The 20,113-nt window shown below is 57.7% G+C and overlaps 1 protein-coding gene across 2 annotated transcripts in view; it reads left to right on the top strand.

Annotated features, from left to right (window-relative positions):
• ITPR1 (inositol 1,4,5-trisphosphate receptor type 1) overlaps nucleotides 1-20,113 on the top strand; it is a 219,310-nt gene that overhangs the window by 127,060 nt on the left and 72,137 nt on the right. For both annotated transcript variants that reach the window (XM_058679216.1, XM_058679215.1), the window contains 4 exons: nucleotides 3,102-3,222; nucleotides 3,812-3,996; nucleotides 6,455-6,603; nucleotides 7,701-7,812. In XM_058679216.1, coding sequence (XP_058535199.1) covers nucleotides 3,102-3,222; nucleotides 3,812-3,996; nucleotides 6,455-6,603; nucleotides 7,701-7,812 — 567 coding nt within the window. The remainder of the gene's footprint in view (nucleotides 1-3,101; nucleotides 3,223-3,811; nucleotides 3,997-6,454; nucleotides 6,604-7,700; nucleotides 7,813-20,113) is intronic.

Genomic DNA, 20,113 nt, shown 5'->3' with positions numbered 1-20,113 from the left:
GCAATGCCTGGAAAACCGCGGACCATGTCTCACATCCCGGTCACCTGCTGTTCCCTGCTGCCTTGTGAATTGTCAGGTGCACCTTCGCCCTAAAGGCCACGATCCCCTCGCCAGGCTTCCGTCACGCAGCATGTTGAGAGCACGGTGTGTAGTTTGTTGAACAAGTGGCTGGGTGTTCGAAGGGCCAGGGGCAGAGGCTGCCTGCAGTGTCCTGGGGCCTGTCCTCCAGTTGGAAGGCTGCCCTTAGCCCCCTCGCCGGACCACCAGCTGCTGGTGCTTGTGAGGGAGGAACGTGAACTTGGGTTAGGCAGACGCCAAAGAGGCAGCTGGAAATACGGAATGACTCCAGGAAGGAGGCTTTGGAACAGGACAGAGTTGGGCTTGAGTTCAGGACCCATCCCTTCCAGGTCTGTGAACATAGCCAGGTCATTCAGAGCTGCCTGGCTGACACGTCTCACCTCGCAGGCTGTTGTGTCTGACTGGCTGTGCAAGGTGCAGGGTTGCGTGTGGCCTACAGTGGGTGCTGCATGCTGGTGGCCTGCGGTGTTGAGTGGCGCCGGACTGAGCGCTGTGGGAGCCAGGCCCTGCCCTCCGCGTGGATGTCCCACGTCCCTGGCTCTGTGGCCAGCTGCGGTGCTGGTTGGTCGAGGGAGTGGAGACAGGTTTGTCCAGTGGAAGTCCTAGCCAGGCATACAGCGTGGTGGTGCTGGGGAGCTGCAGTGAGCACAGGTGCTGGAGGGGGTGTGGGAGAGAGCGGACAGGGTGCAGGGCTGTCCCCGAGACGGGATGAGATGTGGGAGCATGTGGGCTGCTGGGAACTAAGAGAGGGGAAAGTGTGGGCCTGTCCTTCCGCTCAAGAGGCCAGCCACCATGCTGCCCGGTGCATTTGGACAGGGGGCAGGCAGCAGCGGTGAGCTGTGTACGCCAGGTACGTGGCAGCTCTAAGCGCAAGCTTGGAGGACTTAACATTGTTGGAGCTCACTGCTTAGTCACTAACTGGACTGTGGGTTTCCTGTCCCCACTCCAGTACTCACACTTGGCAGGACTGGGTGACCTCACAAGGCCACTGTAGGGGTTTCTGAGGGATCTCCTGCGCCTGGCTGCCAGCGAGTGCTCGGGTAAATGGCTCCTCACTGTGGGCCCTCAGGCCCTTGGCGCCAGCCCAGGACACACTGAACTTGAGGTGTCCCCGCCCCTTGAGCAGGTCCTGGTGCACCTGTCTGATCTGAGTAGTTGTGGTTTCAGGGGGCCAGCAGGTGCAGCGCGGAAGGGCGTCTGAGGAAAGGACCAGTGCCCAGGTGCCTCGTCCCTCATGCCCTCGTGGGAAGAGCGTGGGTGCTGGGTGCAGAGCTGCGGCCGACTCTAATGTGCACCCTCGCCTCAGGCCTCCACACTTCCTCATGTCACCCAATGACCACATGGGTGGCATGCACGGGTGTCTGAGGAAGTTCATGGGAAGTGAAATTCAAAGTCACGTGGTTTGGGGTGTATGAGATTTCTGATGCTCACGCATACGAGGGCCCTCGGACGGTAGGAGTGCATTTTTGTGAAAGTGCTGTGTAAGGATTTAAAGGGCTTCCCATGTCTGTCATTTCTTTGCTCTTGCTGTGAGTTTTCTCAAGTGCCTGGGCACTGTAACACGCTCTATAAGCAGGACTCCTGTGCGCATGTCTGCAGGCAAGGTCTGAAGGCTCCCTCGTCAGGTTCCGGACTTTTTTCCCTCCTCCCTTGGTCAGCACTTCCCGCTGATTTTTGTTCTTTGAGAAATCTTGAGAGTTTTTTCAGCCCTTAGCACCTGCTTGTTTTTTTTTTTTTTTTTTTTGAGATTTGTTATATTTATTTGAAAAACAGAGTGACAGAAAGAAATATTTTGCACCTGCTGATTCTTCCCCCAAGTGGCCACAGCAGCCAGGACAAGGCCAGCGCACAGGCTGGACTCCGACTCCTCCTGGGTGGATGGGGTGGCCCGAGAGTTTGCCCGTCTTCTGCTGCCTTCGTAGGTGCAGTGACGGAGCCGGTGCGGAAGCCGAGCAGCAGCCGGGACTGAAGCTAGCACTGTGTGTGGTACAAGGTGCTGGTGGCTGGGCCATGCTGTTAGCCTGTCCTCTTGTTTCCTGGTGGCCTTGTCCTTTATTCACCCGAGCCGTAGACCAGGGCTGTAGCTCCCTTCATGTAGTTGCCTGTGACTCGAAGGTCTGACTCCCTTTGGCATCAACATTAAAGTTTGTGATGCATTCCAGAAAATCATTGTGAAATCGAGTGGCCACCTGAGTTTCCATACTTGGCGTGTGTGTTGGTGTACCGCTTTTTGGAGGGCTCCTCTGGTGAGTGAGCGCGTACTCCTGGGCCATCTGGTCTTTAGGTGGTCAGTGGTGTGGCCAGTCACAAAGAGGTGAGCAGGACTGCAGTTGGATTGTTCTGATCAGCAGTGTGGTGTGCTCAGGTGGAGTGTCTGGAGAGAGCTGGGGCGCTGTGCACTCAGTCCGTGTGTCTCACTGCGAAGCAAAGCTGCCCTTAGGAAGTGGTTTCCGGAGTGATGGACCTGGCCAGTGGCAGGACGAGAGCACCAGCCTGCCACTCCCATGCCCACGCTCCCTGTGTCTTCCAGAGCTCTGGGAGCACCCGATGTCTGGCCCCTGACGTACTCCTGGGTTCCTCCTTCGGCTAAGCGACTTTTTTGGGGTTTGGGTTGTTTGATTGATTTCTTTGGAAGACAGAATGAACCTAGTGGTTCATTCCCCAGGTAATTGGGGTCAGAGCTGAGAGCTCCACCCACGTCTCCCATGCTGGGGACAGGTGTCGTGCCCACACGTGTGCTGGACTCTTCTCTGATGCTCCTGCAGGCTCACTAGCAGGGAGCTGGATCAGAAGTGGAGCAGGCAAGATTTGAACTGGCGTTCATGTGGAATGCCAACCTTGTAGACAATGGCTTCACCTGCTGCAGGACACTGCCAGGCCCAAAGTGATTCACTGGATCTGAATCCTGCTCCGGAGGGCACCCCCTCGGGCCACCTGCTCCAGGCCCTCCAGACCAGGGTCCAAGGCAGAACCCTGGTGTCTGCCAAGAGCTGCTCTTTGCTCACACAGCCTCTCTCTTACAGACCCGTCAGCCCGTCTTTGTGCAGCTGCTGCAGGGCGTGTTCAGGGTTTACCACTGCAACTGGCTGATGCCAAGCCAGAAGGCGTCTGTGGAGAGCTGTATCCGAGTGCTGTCTGACGTGGGTAAGCTGTCTGCACGGCGTGGCTCTCGCATGCTGGAAGTGAGTCACTGTCACGTAGGGACCCCTGCTTCGGCTCTTCCCATGGAAGCCGGCACCTACTTCCCCTTTCACGGAAGAGCCAGTGAGCGCCAAAGAGCTCTGGGGAAAGAGCTGGGCTGGGTTCAAACCCAGAAAAGCCAGGAATTCATTCCGTTGTCTCCCACTGTGAGTGGGCAGGGACTCACTACACGAGCTCTGGGTCCGAGAGGAGGAATCTGGAAGCAGGCCTTGGAACCTGGAGTCGTGCCCAGGTGCTCCACTGTGGAAACCACTAGCCGCATGTCCCTCGCTCAGTCATGCCTGAAGTATGGGTGCACACCCACACCCTTGAGAAGCTCTTTGCCGAAGAAGCGCTTTGAACTGGAGTCCTGACTTGCCCGCCCCTGACAACCAGGCTGCTGTCCCGACCTCTGAGTGGTGGAGGCTCAGATGAGCTCCTCCCACAGGGGTCAGCCTGGCCCATGGCAGTGAGGAGAGTCCTCTTGTGGGCCCCCCATCTAGGGTGTCTCCTACAGACCTTGGGGTTCCTGAGTTGTCTTTATCCCGTGCAGCCAAGAGCCGGGCCATCGCCATTCCCGTGGACCTGGACAGCCAGGTCAACAACCTCTTCCTGAAGTCACACAACATCGTGCAGAAAACAGCCATGAACTGGCGTCTGTCGGCCCGCAACGCTGCACGCAGGGACTCGGTGCTGGCGGCATCCAGGGATTACCGGAATATCATTGAGAGGTTGCAGGTAATGCCAGTGCCAAGGCTTGGTGCTTCCCTGGCCCGCACTGCGTCCCCCACGCAGCTCAGCGTCCTCCGTCCACCGACACAGCTGCTCGGCCTGGGCTGGTGGGTGCCCTGTCCGGTGTCTCAACACAGCCACTTGGCATGTGCTGGCTGGGTCTTGGCCTCCAGAGTCGGCTCCTGGATGAGCAGGTCTCCAGGGGGAGGTGGAAGAGTCTGCTCTGGTAAGGGAGGGTCGTTTGAGCATCAGGAGGAGCTGCTTGTAAGAGCACCGCGAAGGTTGGGGTTTTCTCCGTCCTTCTGGGATGATTGGCCTGCGAAGTCAGCAGACACAGAGCATTACCAGTCAGGGCTGGACTCCCGTTTTCCTGTTGGTGCCTCCCAGGACACCTGCACCAGGCTGCTTTGTACATGGCCACCGGCTACGTCCTGTGTTCGTTTCCCGACCCTGTTGCTTGGATGTCACATAGGTGTGGCTCCTTTGTGCCCATACGCTCACCCGTGAGACTGGGCAGCGAGGTCTGCTCCTGTGTCCCATGGGTGTGTCCTATGACGCACACCCTCGATGTTGCCTGGGCTCCGGCAGCTGGAGGTTGGCCAGGTTTGGGATGAAGCTGCCTTCGGGTGGTGGCTGTGGTGGCCTAACTGCCTGCTCACCTGCTGAGCACGGACATTGGTGGGCAGCAGTGCCCAGCTGGAGCCCAGCTAAGCCCCTCAGGAGCCCTGGCCTCCTCCCAGGGTGTGCCCTTCTGCTGGAGAGCCCGTGGAAAGCCTTGTGGCCGTGGTGACCCAGCTGCAGGAATCCCCGGTCTCACTCCTGTGCTCTCGGGCAGGCCACCAACAGCCCCACTCCAGGGCAAGTGCTGCCAACCACCTGGAACGGTGGAGATGCCAGTGGCCAGCCATGGCGCACAGGTCCGTAGGACAGCACCGGCCTGTGGGTGGAGTTTGACCAGAGGGGTATTCCAGTCTTGGCTGTGGTTGCTGGTGTCACTGCCTTGACTGGCGCGGTGAGCCGCAGTGCCTGTCTGTGAGGCTGTCGCTCACCTAATGACAGGTGTGCTTGCTGCACCAGGCGTGACCAGAAGTGAGCCTTGTAGCCGTGGCTGGACGTCTGGGGTCAGTGACAGCTGCCATCACAGATAAGCTCAGAGGACTCAGGATGTGCAGGAGGACTGGGCTGACGACCCTGGTCATGCCGGGGAGGGAGCCGACGGTTGAGGAAGGCACTGCTGAAGGAGGAAGCAGAGAAGGGCAGGGGTGATCATGGCCTGCTGAGGTCGCTGGGGGCAGGGCCACCCAGCCCTGAGCAAAGGGTACTCGGTGGGCAGCAGGCAGCTTCGTGTCCCCTCTGCTTTCCAAGCACAGACAACCTGGCCACAGACATGCACACGGTGTTTGCTTGCCTGCCCCAGCTGGGTAAATTATCTGCAGTCAAACATGTGCCGCGTGCTTTTGTTAGCTGTGTTGCTGTGTTAGATAGAACACGTAGCCGAGTGTGAGACCCTGTGGCCACGGCATGCCTGCTGCAGCAGCAGCTGTACAGCCTGCTTGCGTGGCACCTGGACTGGCCCCCGCCCCAGCAGGTGTTTTCCTGCTCATCATTTTGCTGTCTGTGCACATTGGACCATTTGGTGTGAACCCATTACAAACGTGGCCTCTGAGGAGCACTCGGCCCTGCCCGGAGGCTGTGCACCGGGAGGGCTCTGCTGGGCCTTCACCCGGTGACCGCCAAATAGGAGGCAGTTAGCTGGGGCTTCCAGAGCGGAGGCAGGGAGGCCCTGAGAACCTTCAGTGCTGTGCCAACCACGGACTGTGCAGTGTGCTGGCGTGCCCTGGCCTGGCTGGGAGACTCGCCTACCATTGGCCTTTACCTGGTGCTGGCTGTACTGGTTTTGCCAACCTGCCCTGTCCTGTCTGTGTCACGTTTGAAGACTGTCTTGATGTTGGGGTACCTGTGTTGAGCATGATGCCCCAGCATGTTTTCTCACATGTACACATGTTAATGACTTCATTACGTGGATAATTCATGCTCGTTAGATGTGATTAGCAAACACCGACAGGCAGCACTGGCAAGAGGCCAGTCACAGCTCCCTGCAGTCCCAAGAAAGCCGGTGCTGATACTGCACCGCTATTTGGCGTAGCCCCTGTGGGCACTGACGTTGGCGACAGAAATAGGGTCCTGGAGTCCTTGGTGTGGTTGGACTGTCGTTACGCTTGCCCTGCACACCATTCTCTGTTGGGAAATATATTTGAGGATCACATCTTACAGCACAGAGTGCCCTCCTCATGTGACATCCAAGTCCCAAGCAGGGAGGTGGGGGGCGGCTTAGCTCACTCTTGGGAGATGCTGGGTGGCAGTGCCGGCCGATGCCACGGGGCCTGCCTCTCTCCCTCCCGGCCTGCCTGCGCACACACTCGGAGCGGAAGCCAGTGTCCAGCGTGGGCTGTTTGTGTGGCAGGACATTGTCTCGGCACTGGAAGACCGGCTGCGGCCCCTGGTGCAGGCTGAGCTGTCTGTGCTTGTGGATGTCCTGCACAGACCCGAGCTGCTCTTCCCAGAGAACACCGATGCCAGGAGGAAGTGTGAGAGCGGCGGCTTCATTTGCAAGTAAGCAGCCCCCGGCCCAACAGTGGGCAGTTCCCCCAAGAGCCCCGGTGCCCGGGCGGGCCCCTGCTGCCTGGCTCTTGATTTTGCTGACCGCAAGGTTGTGTGCTGGAGTTCTGCTCGTGCCTTCCCAGGGCGGGTGGCTCCCACATCCCACACAGTGTTTCAGAGGAGGATTTTGCGTTTCAGCCACATGACATGCCAGTCCTGTCCTGCTCCATCCCTGTGTTGGAGCACACTCTGTCTGCTGTGGTACCCAGCACAAAGCCTGGGCTTGCAGCCTGAGCCTCTGGGAGCACTGTGACCTTATAGTACCCAGCACAAAGCCTGGGCCCACTGTGACTCCACATACCCACCACAAGGCCTGACCCACTCTGACCCCATGGTGCAGCAGCACAAGGCCTCGGCCTGCAGCGTTAACATCAGGGCCCACTGTGACCCCATGATGCCCAGCACAAGGCCTGGGCCTGCAGCCTGAGCCTTCGGGCCCACTGTGACCCCACGGTGCCCAGCACAAGGCCTGCGCCTGCAGCCTGACCCTCTGGGCCCGCGGTGACCCCACGGTGCCCAGCACAAGGCCTACGCCTGCAGCCTGAGCCTCTGGGCCCACGGTGACCATCTGTTGCCAACTATTTGGTCCTTGCCTGGCTTTTGCCTTGGGATAGGAATAGCTGGTTTCATGACCAGGAATCTCCATTTCTTTTATACCCCGTGGTGGTTTGGCCTGAGAGTGGGCTCTGCTTCAGTATCGGATGGCCATCCTGAATCCTGCATAGGGGACAGTGTGCCAGCCCCCGCCTCCTGAATCCTGCATTGGGACAGTGTGCCAGCCACCGCCTCCTGAAGCTCCTTGGGCTCTGGATGTCTCAGCTGTTTTAGCAACAGTCCACAGTGGGTTACCCCCCCTGAGCTGTGAGGGCAGAGCCCTGTCTGACCCCTTCATCCTGGCCCCGTGCATGCCTGACTCCTGCTCAGCAGCAGGTGTCACTGCTGAGCCACGGTAGCCTGGGCTGTGCAAGGCGAGCCTGTGCGGGGATGCACAGTGCTCTCTGGGTGTGCTCCCCTCCGGGACTCTCAGGCGTGCTGCTCTTCCCGGCCAGGTTGATCAAGCACACGAAGCAGCTGCTGGAGGAGAACGAGGAGAAGCTGTGTATCAAGGTCCTGCAGACCCTCCGGGAGATGATGACCAAGGACCGAGGCTACGGGGACAAGGTGCCGCACCATTCGCTGTCCAGTCGGGGAGTGGGTGGGAGTTGGGGGTGAATCCCCTAGCGCAGGCACGTCTAACCAAGGCACTTTCCTGGAGCTGTTGATTCAGCCTCCCACTGTGTCCTTGAACATGCAGGGACTCAAGGTTCCCTAAAAGTTCATGGAAAGTGGAATTGGACAATAGCATGCATTTCCACAAGCTTCGTGAAGGCCTACGTAGAGTGCCGCCGCTTCCAGGCTGCTAGCCGCAGTGTGGGGGCAGAGAGGTGGCCACAAGACCATGCACACTTGATGCCCTTTGAGAAGTGAATGCCCAGGTGCCTTAGTGCCTGGATCCTGGGTTGGCACGGAGCCTCCTGCAGCTGTACCTGCCGTTTCCCCTTGTGTTGGCTCCACAGTGCTCGCAGGTGCCCGGGAACTGCCTGCGGTTCCCACGGCCCTCGGGCTGTGCTCTGCCCGCGCTGGGCCAGGGCTGACCTCAGGGCTGGCAGTGAGGAGCTGCATTCATTCCCAGCACCTCCCCCGTCGGGCAGAGACCATCTCACTGTCCTTCCTGGGAGTCCTTTCCGAGAATCGCAGATGGCAGTCTAGGTCCCAGGCGTCCATGGGACCTCGCTGGTGTCACTGTTGCTGGCCAGTGGATGCAGTGACAGCGCGGCCTTGGAAGAATACCTGGTGCTGTGTGTCCTGACTAGGAAGAGGTCCTCGTCACGAAGGCCACGGCTTCCTTGCCAAGAGCGTGCGGCACCGGGTCATGGCAAGTGTGGAGGGCAGAGGGAGTATTGCTTTCTAACCAGAGCACGTCAGAGCAACTTAGCAGGAGAAAACAAGAAAACCACTGAGGCTCCTTGGAGGCCGCCTTCCTCACCGCCCGCCCTAGCCGCCGGGCGCTGGACACCCCTCCACGCTGGTGATGTGTGTGCACGGTGAGACGTGCTGCCTGCACAAGAAACAGGCCGCTGCAGCTCAGCAGGGGCTGGTGATGGAGGGTCGGCAGCACCAACAGTGGGAGTGAGAAGCCCTGGAAACCGGCCCTGGGTTCCCTCCATGCCTCTGCAGGCCTTGGCAGGCCTGCTGTGCTGAGAGGAGTCAAAGACGGGAAGGTCTGGGATAGTGCGCACTCAGACAAGTCATTAGTGTCCGTCGATCTGACACCGTGGTCATTTTTCTTAAATAAGTTCTCAGTACTCTTGGCACACACTGAGACTCTGGCTGGAGGGCCCTGCTCCCTGCCATGGGGTCAGAAGCTGCCCAGGGGCCTCATAGCCCAAAGAATGTGTTGGCCTCTGCAGACAGAAGGTGGACTTGGCTCTGCTTGGTGTTTCTGCTCTGTCTCCGGGCAGGTGTGCAAACCTGATACCCACTCACAACTAGGAGCTGTGGTCACACACCTGCTTCCCTTTGCTTTGCATCACATACAAGAAGCACCAGGAGTTTGCTAGTCCCTGGTTTCTGGCAGGTCAAATGTTCAGGGGCTTTGGGACTGAGGAAGGAATGCTCCCCCTGCCTCAGTTCTGTCCAGACCCCACTGGGCGCGAGGACACAGGCTGTGCTGTGTAGCTCTGGCTCCCCTCCCTGCCTGCCAAGACAGACGTGGAGTGCAGAAGCCCCTCCTTCCAGGATGGCTGGGGCGTCCACACCCTTCGTGACAGTGAGGAGACTGGGGGCAAGTGCAGGAGGTGCTGTGAGACTGAGAGCCCTGGCACCCAGGCTGGCTGCAGGCCGCGGACGCTGCTTTGGTCATCGCCTCCACTGGACTCTATTGGGTGGGGGTGCAGCAGTCTGTTTCTCCCCAGCAGCAGGTGGACCCTGCCTCCCTGGGGTTTAGAAGATGCTCTGGGCGGTGACCACAAATGCATGATGCAGAAATGAGCTGGCTTCTCCAGGGGCGGAAGTTGCCCAGAGCAAGCTGGCGGGCTGGCGGGGGTCAGCTGGGGTCAGTGGGGTCAGGTGCCGAGGATGCTGCGGTGTCTGCAGGAGGCTCCTGGGCTCGTCCTGTTCCACTTCTCTTCATGGCCCCTTAACGAAGAGCGTAGCCCGTTACACCTTCGGGGTGTGTGCAGTAGCTATGCCTGCCCGCTCTCAGGTCTTCACAGCCGTGGCAAGGACCCTGGCATTACCTCATCCTGCCTGTCGTTTGTGCCCCAGCAGGTGGGGGAGCTGGTGTGACTTCCCTGGCTACCTGGGAGGGTCATGGCGGTCAGCACCAGTGTCCGTGTTTGTCAGCTCGCAGTGCAGCGTCCTTCCTATCCCCCGCCCAAGCTGCGTGTCCACGTGTGGGCCACATTGTCTTCTTCCCACGGGGCATTTATGTGAGCGAGAGGAGCTGCGAGTGCTGGCCAGCGTCTCATTTTTCCTTACTGTATGCATTTAGTTGAGGTTGCAGATGAACAGGGAGTTGAAATGCCTGGCTTTGGGCTTTGGCCAGTGCTGGCGTCTGTGGGTGTGCTGTTTGCCTTACAAGAAAGGTTACGTAGAGCCTTTGTCCCTATTAGCGAATGGGGGAGGTTATTGGGTGCTGTGGTGGCAGAACTGACCTGTGGACCCACTGGTGTCCTTGTGAAGGCTGCTCAGATCAGCCTGGGGAGCTTCCTGCTGCTGTTAGCTGTGGAGAGCACAGGCCTCAGCAGCTCACAGGAAGCCAGAATCCCTGCCCAGCTGGAGGGCAGAGTCCCAGCTCCAGAACGTGGCATCGTGGGCAAGCAGGACGAGGTCCCAGCTCCAGAACGTGGCATTGTTGGCAAGCAGGACAAGGTCCAAGCTCGGGGACGTGGCGTCGCAAATACTCAGGACGAGGTCCCAGCTCGGGGACATGGCGTCGTGGGCAAGCAGGACGAGGTCCCAGCTTGGGGACGTGGCATCTCAGGCAAGCAGGACGATGTCCCAGCTCAGGGACATGGCGTCGCGGGCAAGGAGGACGATGTCCCAGCTTGGGGACATGGCATCACGGGCAAGCAGGACGAGGTCCAAGCTCGGGGACCTGGCATCATGAGCAAGCAGGACGAGGTCCCAGCTTGGGGACGTGGCGTCGCGGGCAAGCAGGACGAGGTCCCTGGAGCATTGTGGAGTCCACCACGTGCACATGCTGTTGTCATGATCAGGGAGCACATGGCTAGCACACTTAGCCACAGTGTGCTGAAACGCCTGGCCTGTGCTCTGTGCTGACAGGCTACCGCCTCGGCCACACCAGGTGGCTTTGGCAGCTGTGCAGGTGGCCATGGCCGCTCAGGAGCCTGGCTTTGTCAGATCTCATGCAAGGAGTCACATGAATGAGTTGCAGGTGGACCGTTGGTCTGTCTGGTCGCTTGTCCCCCAAAACAGAGAGAGACGTTGTGGGAATTCAGGCCCAGCCAGAGAAGATATTCAGCAAATTTGCTGTTATCACTTGAGAATAATGGAATCTTTTTTAAAAAGATTTTATTTATTTTTATTGGAAAGGCGTATTTACAGAAAGAAAGATCTTCCATCCACTAGTTCATTTCCCAAGTGGTCACCACAGCTGGAACTGAGCCATCCCGAAGCCAGGAGCCAGGAGCCTCTTCCAGGTCTCCCACAGGGGTGCAGGGTCCCAAGGCCCTGGGCCATCCCCTACTGCTTTCTCAGGCCACAAGCAGGGAGCTGGATGGGAAGTGCGGCCACCAGGACATGAATCATTGCCCATATGGAATGCCAGTGCATGCAAGGTGAGGACTTTAGCCACTAGGCTACTGCACTGGGCCTAATAATAAAATCTTTACCACAATGCCAGAACACAGTATGTTCTTGGAGAGTGGCCCCTAGCCAATAAAGAAGTATTTAAAATTCCCACCCAGGCAGTGGTTGTGGCGCAGCAGGTCAAATGACCTCTCGGGATGTCCGTGTCCCATGTCACAGTGCCTGTTGAGTCCTGGCTTTCCTACCAGTATGCCTGGGAGGCAGCTCCAGGGCTTGAGTTCCTGCTACCCATGTGGGGGACCCAAGTGGAGGTTTCTGGCTCCTGGCTTAAGCCTGGGCCAGCTCCAGCTGCCGGGGCTGCCTGGGCAATGACCAGTGAATGAAACACCTCCCTCTGTGTCTCTAGGTTTCAAATAAATTGTTTTTTCAAAAGGGCATAAAATTATCACCAGAATAACCCAAATAAGGGTACACCACATTTTCATTTGGTATTTGGCACTGTGCTTCCCATGTCTAAGGTGAATACTCAAGTTTTGCCTTTAAAACTCGGTGTTGCCTACTGAATTCTGGTTATAATGGACAGGCAAAATCATGTCTGTGTTGTTTCGAGAAACTAACCTGCAATGCTGAACACCTGAAGTTGAATCCCAGTCTGCAGTGCGTCCCTCTCCGGCCCTGCACGGGGTCCTGGCTGCTCACAGCATCTGCCCTTGTGGGTAACAATGGCTTTCCTAAGAGGCTGCTATCGACTTAGGCTGCCGGGCAGGGTGCCCGTTAGAGAGACCTGGAGGCCGGGAAATAATGTCTGTTTACAGTCCTGATTCCCTTGAAAAAGTTGTGCATGTGTTGGTCCTGGTCGTCTCTGTGCTCGGGCACGACCTGGCTTTTCATCTTCTGCACCCTGACACCTGCTGGTGAGCGGCCACAGTCGCATGGCTGTATCTGACAGCGACTTAAGGTGGCCAGGTGGCTAAGTATGAGCAGTGGTGATGGGGTCGGGTGAGGACCATCCATCCAGCCTGGCCAGGCAGCATCCTGGTCATTCTCTTGGGTCCTGCCTTGGGTGGGATGCTGATTGGCTGCTGCCAGGAGAGGCCCTGGGGTTGGGCTGGGCCATCCTGGGGACATGAGGCCATGCAGCTTCCAGCAGTATAGGTGACCCTGGACAGGCTGTGGGAAGCGCCCACACCCCCAGGACGGGCCCCACCTCCCACTGTGGAGCTCCGAGTTGGCCCCCATTTGCTTTCCTAATAACACTGCTTTCTCTCTCCCCTCTTTTCTTTTCCAGCAAATTTCCATTGATGAAGTGGATAATGCTGAGGTCCTAATTTTGTGTTTTGTTTCTCCGTGTCCCCTGGTGGCGTGTCCGTAACGCCCTCCCACAAGCCCTGTGGTGTGTGCCTTGTGTCTGCAGTGTCTGGTCTCTGACTCCATGGGTTCTGTCATGTCCCTGCCACCTCCCATGAGCCTGTGTGTCTGTCGTCCCGGGAGATCACCTCTGCATCCGGGGTGGGTGGGGGGCTTCCCGGACTGCAGCCAAGAGAATGCCAACTGAATCTGTGGTTGATGCCAGCTGCTGACTCTTCTCTGAAGTTTTTTAAAAATTTTTTGATTTTTGTGTTTTTCTGTTAGAATCCAGAGCTTTCTGAATGGAATTCCTCTGGTGTGGGAGTGTTGTGTCCCGGCACAGTCGGAAGCAGTGATGAAGCTCGGGGTGCCTTCAGTGTTGGAAGGTGTGGGGTGCGTGGATCATGTACTGCAGTTGAAAATGCCTCGTGAATTCCCACACATGGGCGCAGCTGTGGGACCTGACCTGCACTGCGTCCAGGGCCTGTCTCTCAGGAACGGTCTGCGGATCCAGACATTGGGCGGCCAGCCAGTGGCTTCTAGACGTGGGGGTCAGATCAGCCTCCCGTGGCCCATGGCTGCACTGGGGGTAGGCGGAGGTTGTCCTGTTCGGGTCAGGGAGCCTTGTCTAGCTTGTTTCTGTCATTGCTTGCCACGGTCCCAGGTCAGTCCCAGAGTCGGCTAAGCCGGGCGAGGAGTGTACGTCATTGGCAGGCTTGTGTTGCTTGGAGGATGGAGCTGGCTGGGTTGAGATTTAGTTGGAGTTTAAAAAAACTCATGTTATGGTCTTTTCACGTATCTCATCAATTGATGGCTTCTTTTGGGTGTGCTGCCTTGTGTCAGAACAGCAAAGGGGGGTCCAGCAGTTGAGTTAATTTATGGTGATTTCCACCATTTTTCGCTCCATTTTCCCTTTTCCGGCTTCTTTGCATCCTCAGAGTGGCCCGCTGGCTGCCCAGGGTGCCCTGCCTCTGCCTGGAGCTGCAGGTGCCCAGGCTGCTGAGGCTGTGTCAGGAGGGGCCGCCCTGCCCTGCCAGGTCCGAGGTTATTAATACACTTTGTGCACCAGAGCAGTCAGTTGACGTGCCTGCCTGCCCAAGGTGGAACCGGGCTCTCCTGGCAGGGAGCGGATGGCTTGCTTATGGAAAGATTCCACAGTTGGAGCAGGTGCGTTTATAATTATACTCGAGGAAACAGAATACTGTCTGTTTATAAAAGAAGAATGTTCTGGCAGGCGCTTCAACTCTTTGAAAATTCCCTGAGGAAGCAACTGTGGATCCCCTCTGCCCTGTTGTCCCTGGCAACAGACAGAGCCCTGGGACACCAGCACCCTGCTCCCAGCCTCCCCCTCCCTGGGACCTGGGCTCTGGCCTGCTTCCAAGTGGAGCTGACTCCTTGGCCTGTGTTCTGGAAATTGCCACAGCTCCTGGGGCTTCTCCCGCCAAGTCTATGATGAGGGTGTGCGTGGAAACCAGCCGCTGGCAGCCAGGCCTCTGCAGGCACTTTGCGAGTGGCCTGGGCTCAGGTGGCCTGGCCCCTGGACTGTGAGCCCCAAGACCAGCTTCTGAGCCTGGTGAGAAGGAGCTCCTGAGCCACAGCACAAGGCAAACGCTGGGCGCTTTGGAGAGGTGCGCGCAGCTGCTGCCCACCAGGACTCTGGGACCACTGGTGGCCCTGCGGGAAGTGCATGTGCTGAGGCAGCCTTGTAGCCTGAGGCTTTGCCTGAGAAGGGGGATTGTTTGTTGGTAAATAAGGAGGCAGTATTTCCATCCTCACCCTGCCCTGCCAAGCCCCTGGCTGCAATTCGCAGTTTCTGCTGGAGGTGGAGAGTGGAAGAGTTGGACGTTAGTGTCCCTTCTTGCTCTTAGAATTTGAAGATGGCTACACGTGTGGCCCTCGGTAGCCACCACCCCAGTTAAGGTAGAGAATGTTTCTGTCAACATCCAAAGTTCCCTTACCCACCCAGCCCGAGCTCTAAGGAGACGTAAGTCAAGGATTGAGTACAGGCTAGAGTGGCCGGCATGTGCCTGCAGGGTCGCAGTACTGAACTGCTCAGCTGCTTGTGACGAGCCGAGAGTGTATCCTGGGCAGGGATGGCAGTGGAGCAGATGTTGCCGGAGCCTGGGATGGGTCTTCTTTTGCCTGGTGGAAGGGGGTCCCGGTTGAACTGTGATCTCCAGGGGCCCGCCCTGCAACCTCCCGGGCCAGTGGCTCTCCCTGTCCTTGCGACAGATGCGACAGATTCCACTGCCTGGGCACCTGTTGGCAGAAAATGTCCCAACAGGGAACTTGGTAAAATTTAGGGGCCAGCAAGGAGGAGCTGTCCCCAGTTCCCCCTTCAGGGGGCGTTCTCAGGACGCCCAGGCTGGGGCGGAGGTGTCCTACTTTCTGCGTGGCCTTGCGCGGCTGCCTTGGGCACCTGCCAGCATTGGGATGGCGTTACATAAGAGCTGCTTTTTTCCTGGAATTCAGGCTCACGGCTGCTGTGTGACCTTCGGCGGTAATTGCCAATAAATGCAGCGGAGCTGTTTACTGTCAGCTGCTGGCGACCGCAGCTCAGGCTCGGCAGAGGGCCCTGGGCTTTTGAATGTCGAGGTCCCAGCGTGACTGAAGTCGTGTAGCTGTGTCGACTTGGAATTATTATTATTTTTTTAAACAATCCCCAGCGCTGAGTTCAGATGTACTCATTGTGTAAGACTGGTGCAGGAGGTGACAATGTTGGAACTAGGTGACTTACTGAGTGAGCTTCCTAAGCACAAGTGTGGTCAGGACAGAGGACTGTGTTAGCGGGTAGACAGATGGAGACTTTCTCCTGAGTTTTGTACAACTTGCACTGTGCCCTGTTTGTCTTGGAGGCTTTGAGTTCTGCTCATGAAAGCATTTCAAAGGCTCAGGAGGACGAGGGCCCGGCCAGCTCATTTGCATGTCATAGTGCCTTGTGTCTTCCCTCCTCGTAGGTTATGAGCCAGGAAGGAGGAACTGCAGACCGACTCCCAGGGTCGGAGGATCACATGTGCAGTTTAATGTGCTGCCAGGGTAGCCATAGAAAGAGGTGGCTGTGATGAAAGGAAGATTCTAGAAGCCCAGAGGCCCCTGTGAGATCTTTGTGGCAGGCAGCACTCAGGGTGGACAGTGTGGTGCAGAGTAGAGCAGTGACCCTGGAAAGTCCTTGGGCTGCTGCTCATTGAAGACCAACACAGTGACTCTTGTTCAGAAGATGGGAATGGGATTAAGTGCGGTGAGCCTATAGGGGTCTTGTACCCACATGCTGCTGTGCCCTGCGAAGTGGCCTTCCGGGAGGGGCATGTGCGTTCATCACTTGAGCTCAGCAGAGGTTCTGTCTCAGAGCCAGTAATTTGCAGTCTTGGCTGCTGCCGAGCTGGGGTGAGAGCCCAGAGGCCGTGGGACAGGGGCAGCAGAAGGGAGCGGGTGGTGTCAGCTGGGACACCGTCCTCCTGGCCGGTGGTGGGCTGATCCTGGGACCGAGAGGGTGTGGGAGACATGCCCCATGCTCTCCTGGTGCCTGCTGCTTCCATGCAGAAACACAGCAGCTCGTCACCCACCACCGTGCTGTGAGACGCCAGCCTTCCACTCTGCTTCAGGCGTGTCCCATGTGTCTGTGGCTGTCAAGTGTGACTTACCGGAAGGCTCACGTTTGCCACAGTTGCAGCCCATCCCTGTGGAATACAGCCCTGCTGCTGGGAACACCCTCAGCAGGTGCGGTGCAAGCTCAGGTCATTGGTTAATGCGCCAAGCTGTTTCCCAGGTGCGGCCAGCCCTTTTCCACGCCTGGAAGTGTCGGTGTTCCAGCAAGTTACATTGTTTTGGGAAGTTGCTTACTGGTTATTAAGAAACAGAATTTACTGAAAATATACTAGGCATTGTTTGATGCCAGGTCTGGAATGACTCCCCAGGAATGCCTGCTTCATGACCTGCAGTTCCTGGACTAGGCCAGGAGGCCGTGAGAGCCTGTGGGGTCCCACAGAGAACCAGGGACAAGCCTGGATGAGTCATGGCCCCATGTCACCCATGCAGGGCTCACATGCTTCCACCCCCCTCCCTACAGGTATGGCAAAGACTGAAGGTGACCCCATGTGTAGACAGTGCTTCCTGCACCTGGGCACTGTCTGCCAGCACCTCACACAGCGACATGCAGCCGTCTAGGGAAGTTCAGTTTTGTTTTACTGATTCAGCAAACTAGCTTTAGGACAAGCATGGCAACAGCTGAAGACGAAAGAGGGCCAGTACCCTTGGAAGTGTCAGAAATCTCTGTTCACTGAGCGCTAGCCCTTAGAGAGGAATTGACATGGCTCAGAGCAGGTGCATGAAGCAGAGAGCACAGCATCCTCGTCTCCTGGACCGCTGGCTGTGCTTGAGGTCAGAGAGCCCTGTGGCCTCTCTGTCCGGCTCAGACAGGAAGGGGCAGGGGCAGAAGCTGCTTGCCTATTACTGGCTGCCCCTTAGCAGGACCTTTGGGCTTCTGTGTCCTGCTTCCTGCGTGTCCGTGTGCACGAGGGTGAGGGAGCAGAGTGGGCAGGACTCACAGTAGGGTTAGCAACAGTGCTTTCTTAGATTGCCACTGATTTAGATCATTTGGAAAACACACATACCAGCGCTTTGATCCTGCTCCCCGCACTCAGGGACTTTGTCTCCCGTTGCCCTCCGGGGGGCCCCTTGCTAGAGGCTCACACTGACCCTGAGTGTGTGATGCCTTGCGTCCAGCGGTGAGCGACTGCCCTACATCTGTGCTGTGTTGCCTCTGGAGGGACAGTAACTCCTGTCCTTGTTTTGTTCTACCTGTTGGATAATAGAAGAAAGGCAGATAGCCTCAAGTTCCATTGGAACAGGCTTCTTGGAGGATGTTCTGTGTTTTGGGGGATCAAGAAGGCAGCCTTGAGTGGACTCCATGCTCCATGTAGTCATGCTTCTACCACCTGCTGGCTCCTCCCCACCTCCAGCCAGGTGTCCTGTGTGGCTGAACGCCACGGAGGCCAAGGTCACATGACAACACCCTGAACCTTGGGTTCACTCCACCTTCCCAGATTGCGTCTTGCACCTGCCAGCCGCGTTGCCCCACGTGGCCTGCGTGGGGTCTGCCGGGTGGCGCTGTCTGCATGTGGAACATGGCATTTTTCTCTCCTCGCCCTTCCTCAGCCACCAGCCCCACCCTCCAGTTCACTTGTACATCTGTCGTAGGGGTCTCCTGCTGCCTTGCTGGGGGGGGCCACATGTTGTGAACCCAAAGGGGGTGGCAGTAGAGGCAGGAAGGAGTCTGGTGGCCAGGTGGTGCCTGCGGAGCACAGGGCGTGGGTTAGGGGAACTGTGCCAGGGGCTTCCTCCTCCTGCAGTGCAGCTGCTGGAGGCTACGCTCTGGGCACCACTCCTGAGCCAGAGCCTGCAGGTATGCCCGAGGCCGGGCTGTGGGGAGAGGCCTTTTGGTCCCTAGGTCCACACCAGGGCGTGGCTGGTGGCGGTTCTTCCTGGGGCCCTTTGGTGTGTGGACACAGCTCCCTGAGTGGTGGAGGGCTGTTTCCCTGCTGGGTTGCACTGTGTTTCCTATACTGGGCCAGTCTATGGCAGAGCTGCCTGCACCTGCGTGCTGAGAGCAGGTGCCTGGTCACCTGCCTGGTGCTGCGAGGCTACCCCGTCTCTGGTCTTCCCTTCTGTGTTCTGTCCTTGGGTGTTGGTCTTTGGACTTCCCTGTGACCCCAGAAGGCAAGTGCTGTGACTAACACACTCCATTTACTCTCACCCAGCTGCCACCAGCTCCGGAGCCCGAGAATGCCACAGAGGTGCGTTGCCCACCTATATTTGTGGTGCCAGCAAATATGGGTGCTCCTAGTCTAAGCTGTGCCAGTGGAGTGTCTGCCGTGTTGTGACGGAGTGTCTGTGCCGTGGGTAGAGGTGTTGGAGGGAGGTCTCCTGGCCGGCTGGCGGCTGAGGGTGGCACAGTGGTGGAGGGAACAGGTCGCCGTGGTGGGAATTCCTCACACAGACCCCTCCCACCGTCACACAGCGTCGACGGGCAGAAGACCCGAGGCTCCGCAGCTTCAGTCAGAGCTGCCAGGGAGCCTGTAGTCCGCGCTCCTTCTGTCATGTCGAAGCCTTGCCTCCGCTAAGACAGCTTGCCAGCAGAGGGGCTGGAATTGACTCCGCGGGTGTCGCTCAGGAGCTGTTGAGGGAGGCATCTTTCCAGATAATCCGAGTTGGCTTTCAAAAGCTGCTCTCAAGTCGTAGCAGTGTGCGCTAGAGTGAAATGCACTTTATTTCGAAGGAGTCTGTTGACAGTCTCAGATGAAGCACAAATGATAGGCGTGGGTGTTCTCGCCAACGCCCTGCATGGTTCGTGTGTTGGCTGCTGTGGGTGGGGCGGTGTCTCCTGCAAGTCTGCATAGCTGTGTCCTGTGCATGTGTGTGCAGACGCATGCATGAAGCCTGCAGGACTGCACGGATGTCTTGCATCATAACCCCCAGGGGCTAATGGAACAGAATGTCACCAAGAACCCCCTGTGCGTCATCCTTGGAGAACACTGTGTGTGTGTGTCTGCTGTGGACGGTGCCCCAGGGCCAGGGTGGGGGGCAGGGAGGGCTCCCCTGGGAAGCCGTGTCCCACTTCTCACCCAGAAGGCCTGGGGAGAAACAGGCCTGCTCTCCCGTGTGGGGTTCTTGGCCATGTTCAGGCTCTCGGTGTGTTTGAGCTGTGACTGCTGCTGTAGATGGTAGTGTCTCCTCACTGCCGGCCTTAAAATGGAATCTCTACACACAGCAGGAGCTTGAACCCAGCCCACCCCTGAGGCACCTGGAAGACCATACAAGGGTACGTAGTGATAGCGGGCAGTCCCGAGCCCCGCCCCCATGATTGGAGCCAGCTCGCTGTGGTGGCAGTGGTGTTCAGGCATTAGTTACCACAGGACCATTCACGGCTGTTTCTGCAAGCGACGCCAACAGGTGATGCTGTCCGGTTTGCACCTGCTCGGAGTGCTGTGCCCGGGCCAAGTTACCATTCTTGCCCTCTCTGCTCTGGGGGTGGCGTGCTGTAATGATTGATGATCATTAAAGATGGTTTATCGTAGTCCAAAAAGCATGGTTTAAAAGTTCATGATCACGCTGCTGAACCATGAAAGCCACCCCTGTGCTCACACCTCCTTATCAGTTTTTCCTTTTACACACTTGGGTGTGTGTGCCTGCAAGCGTGGCTGCGTATTCCATCTCGTCGGGATTGTGGTGCGTTCAGTTTTCATACCCGTGTCTGTCATTTCAATTCTTTAAATCCTGCCTTGGGAAGTTCATCCGTTTCTCTTTC

Source organism: Ochotona princeps, chromosome 21 (assembly GCF_030435755.1).
Source record: "Ochotona princeps isolate mOchPri1 chromosome 21, mOchPri1.hap1, whole genome shotgun sequence".
NCBI lineage: Eukaryota > Metazoa > Chordata > Mammalia > Lagomorpha > Ochotonidae > Ochotona > Ochotona princeps.
The sequence above is the reverse complement of the archived record's forward strand: the minus strand, read 5'-3'. Positions and strand labels throughout refer to the sequence as shown.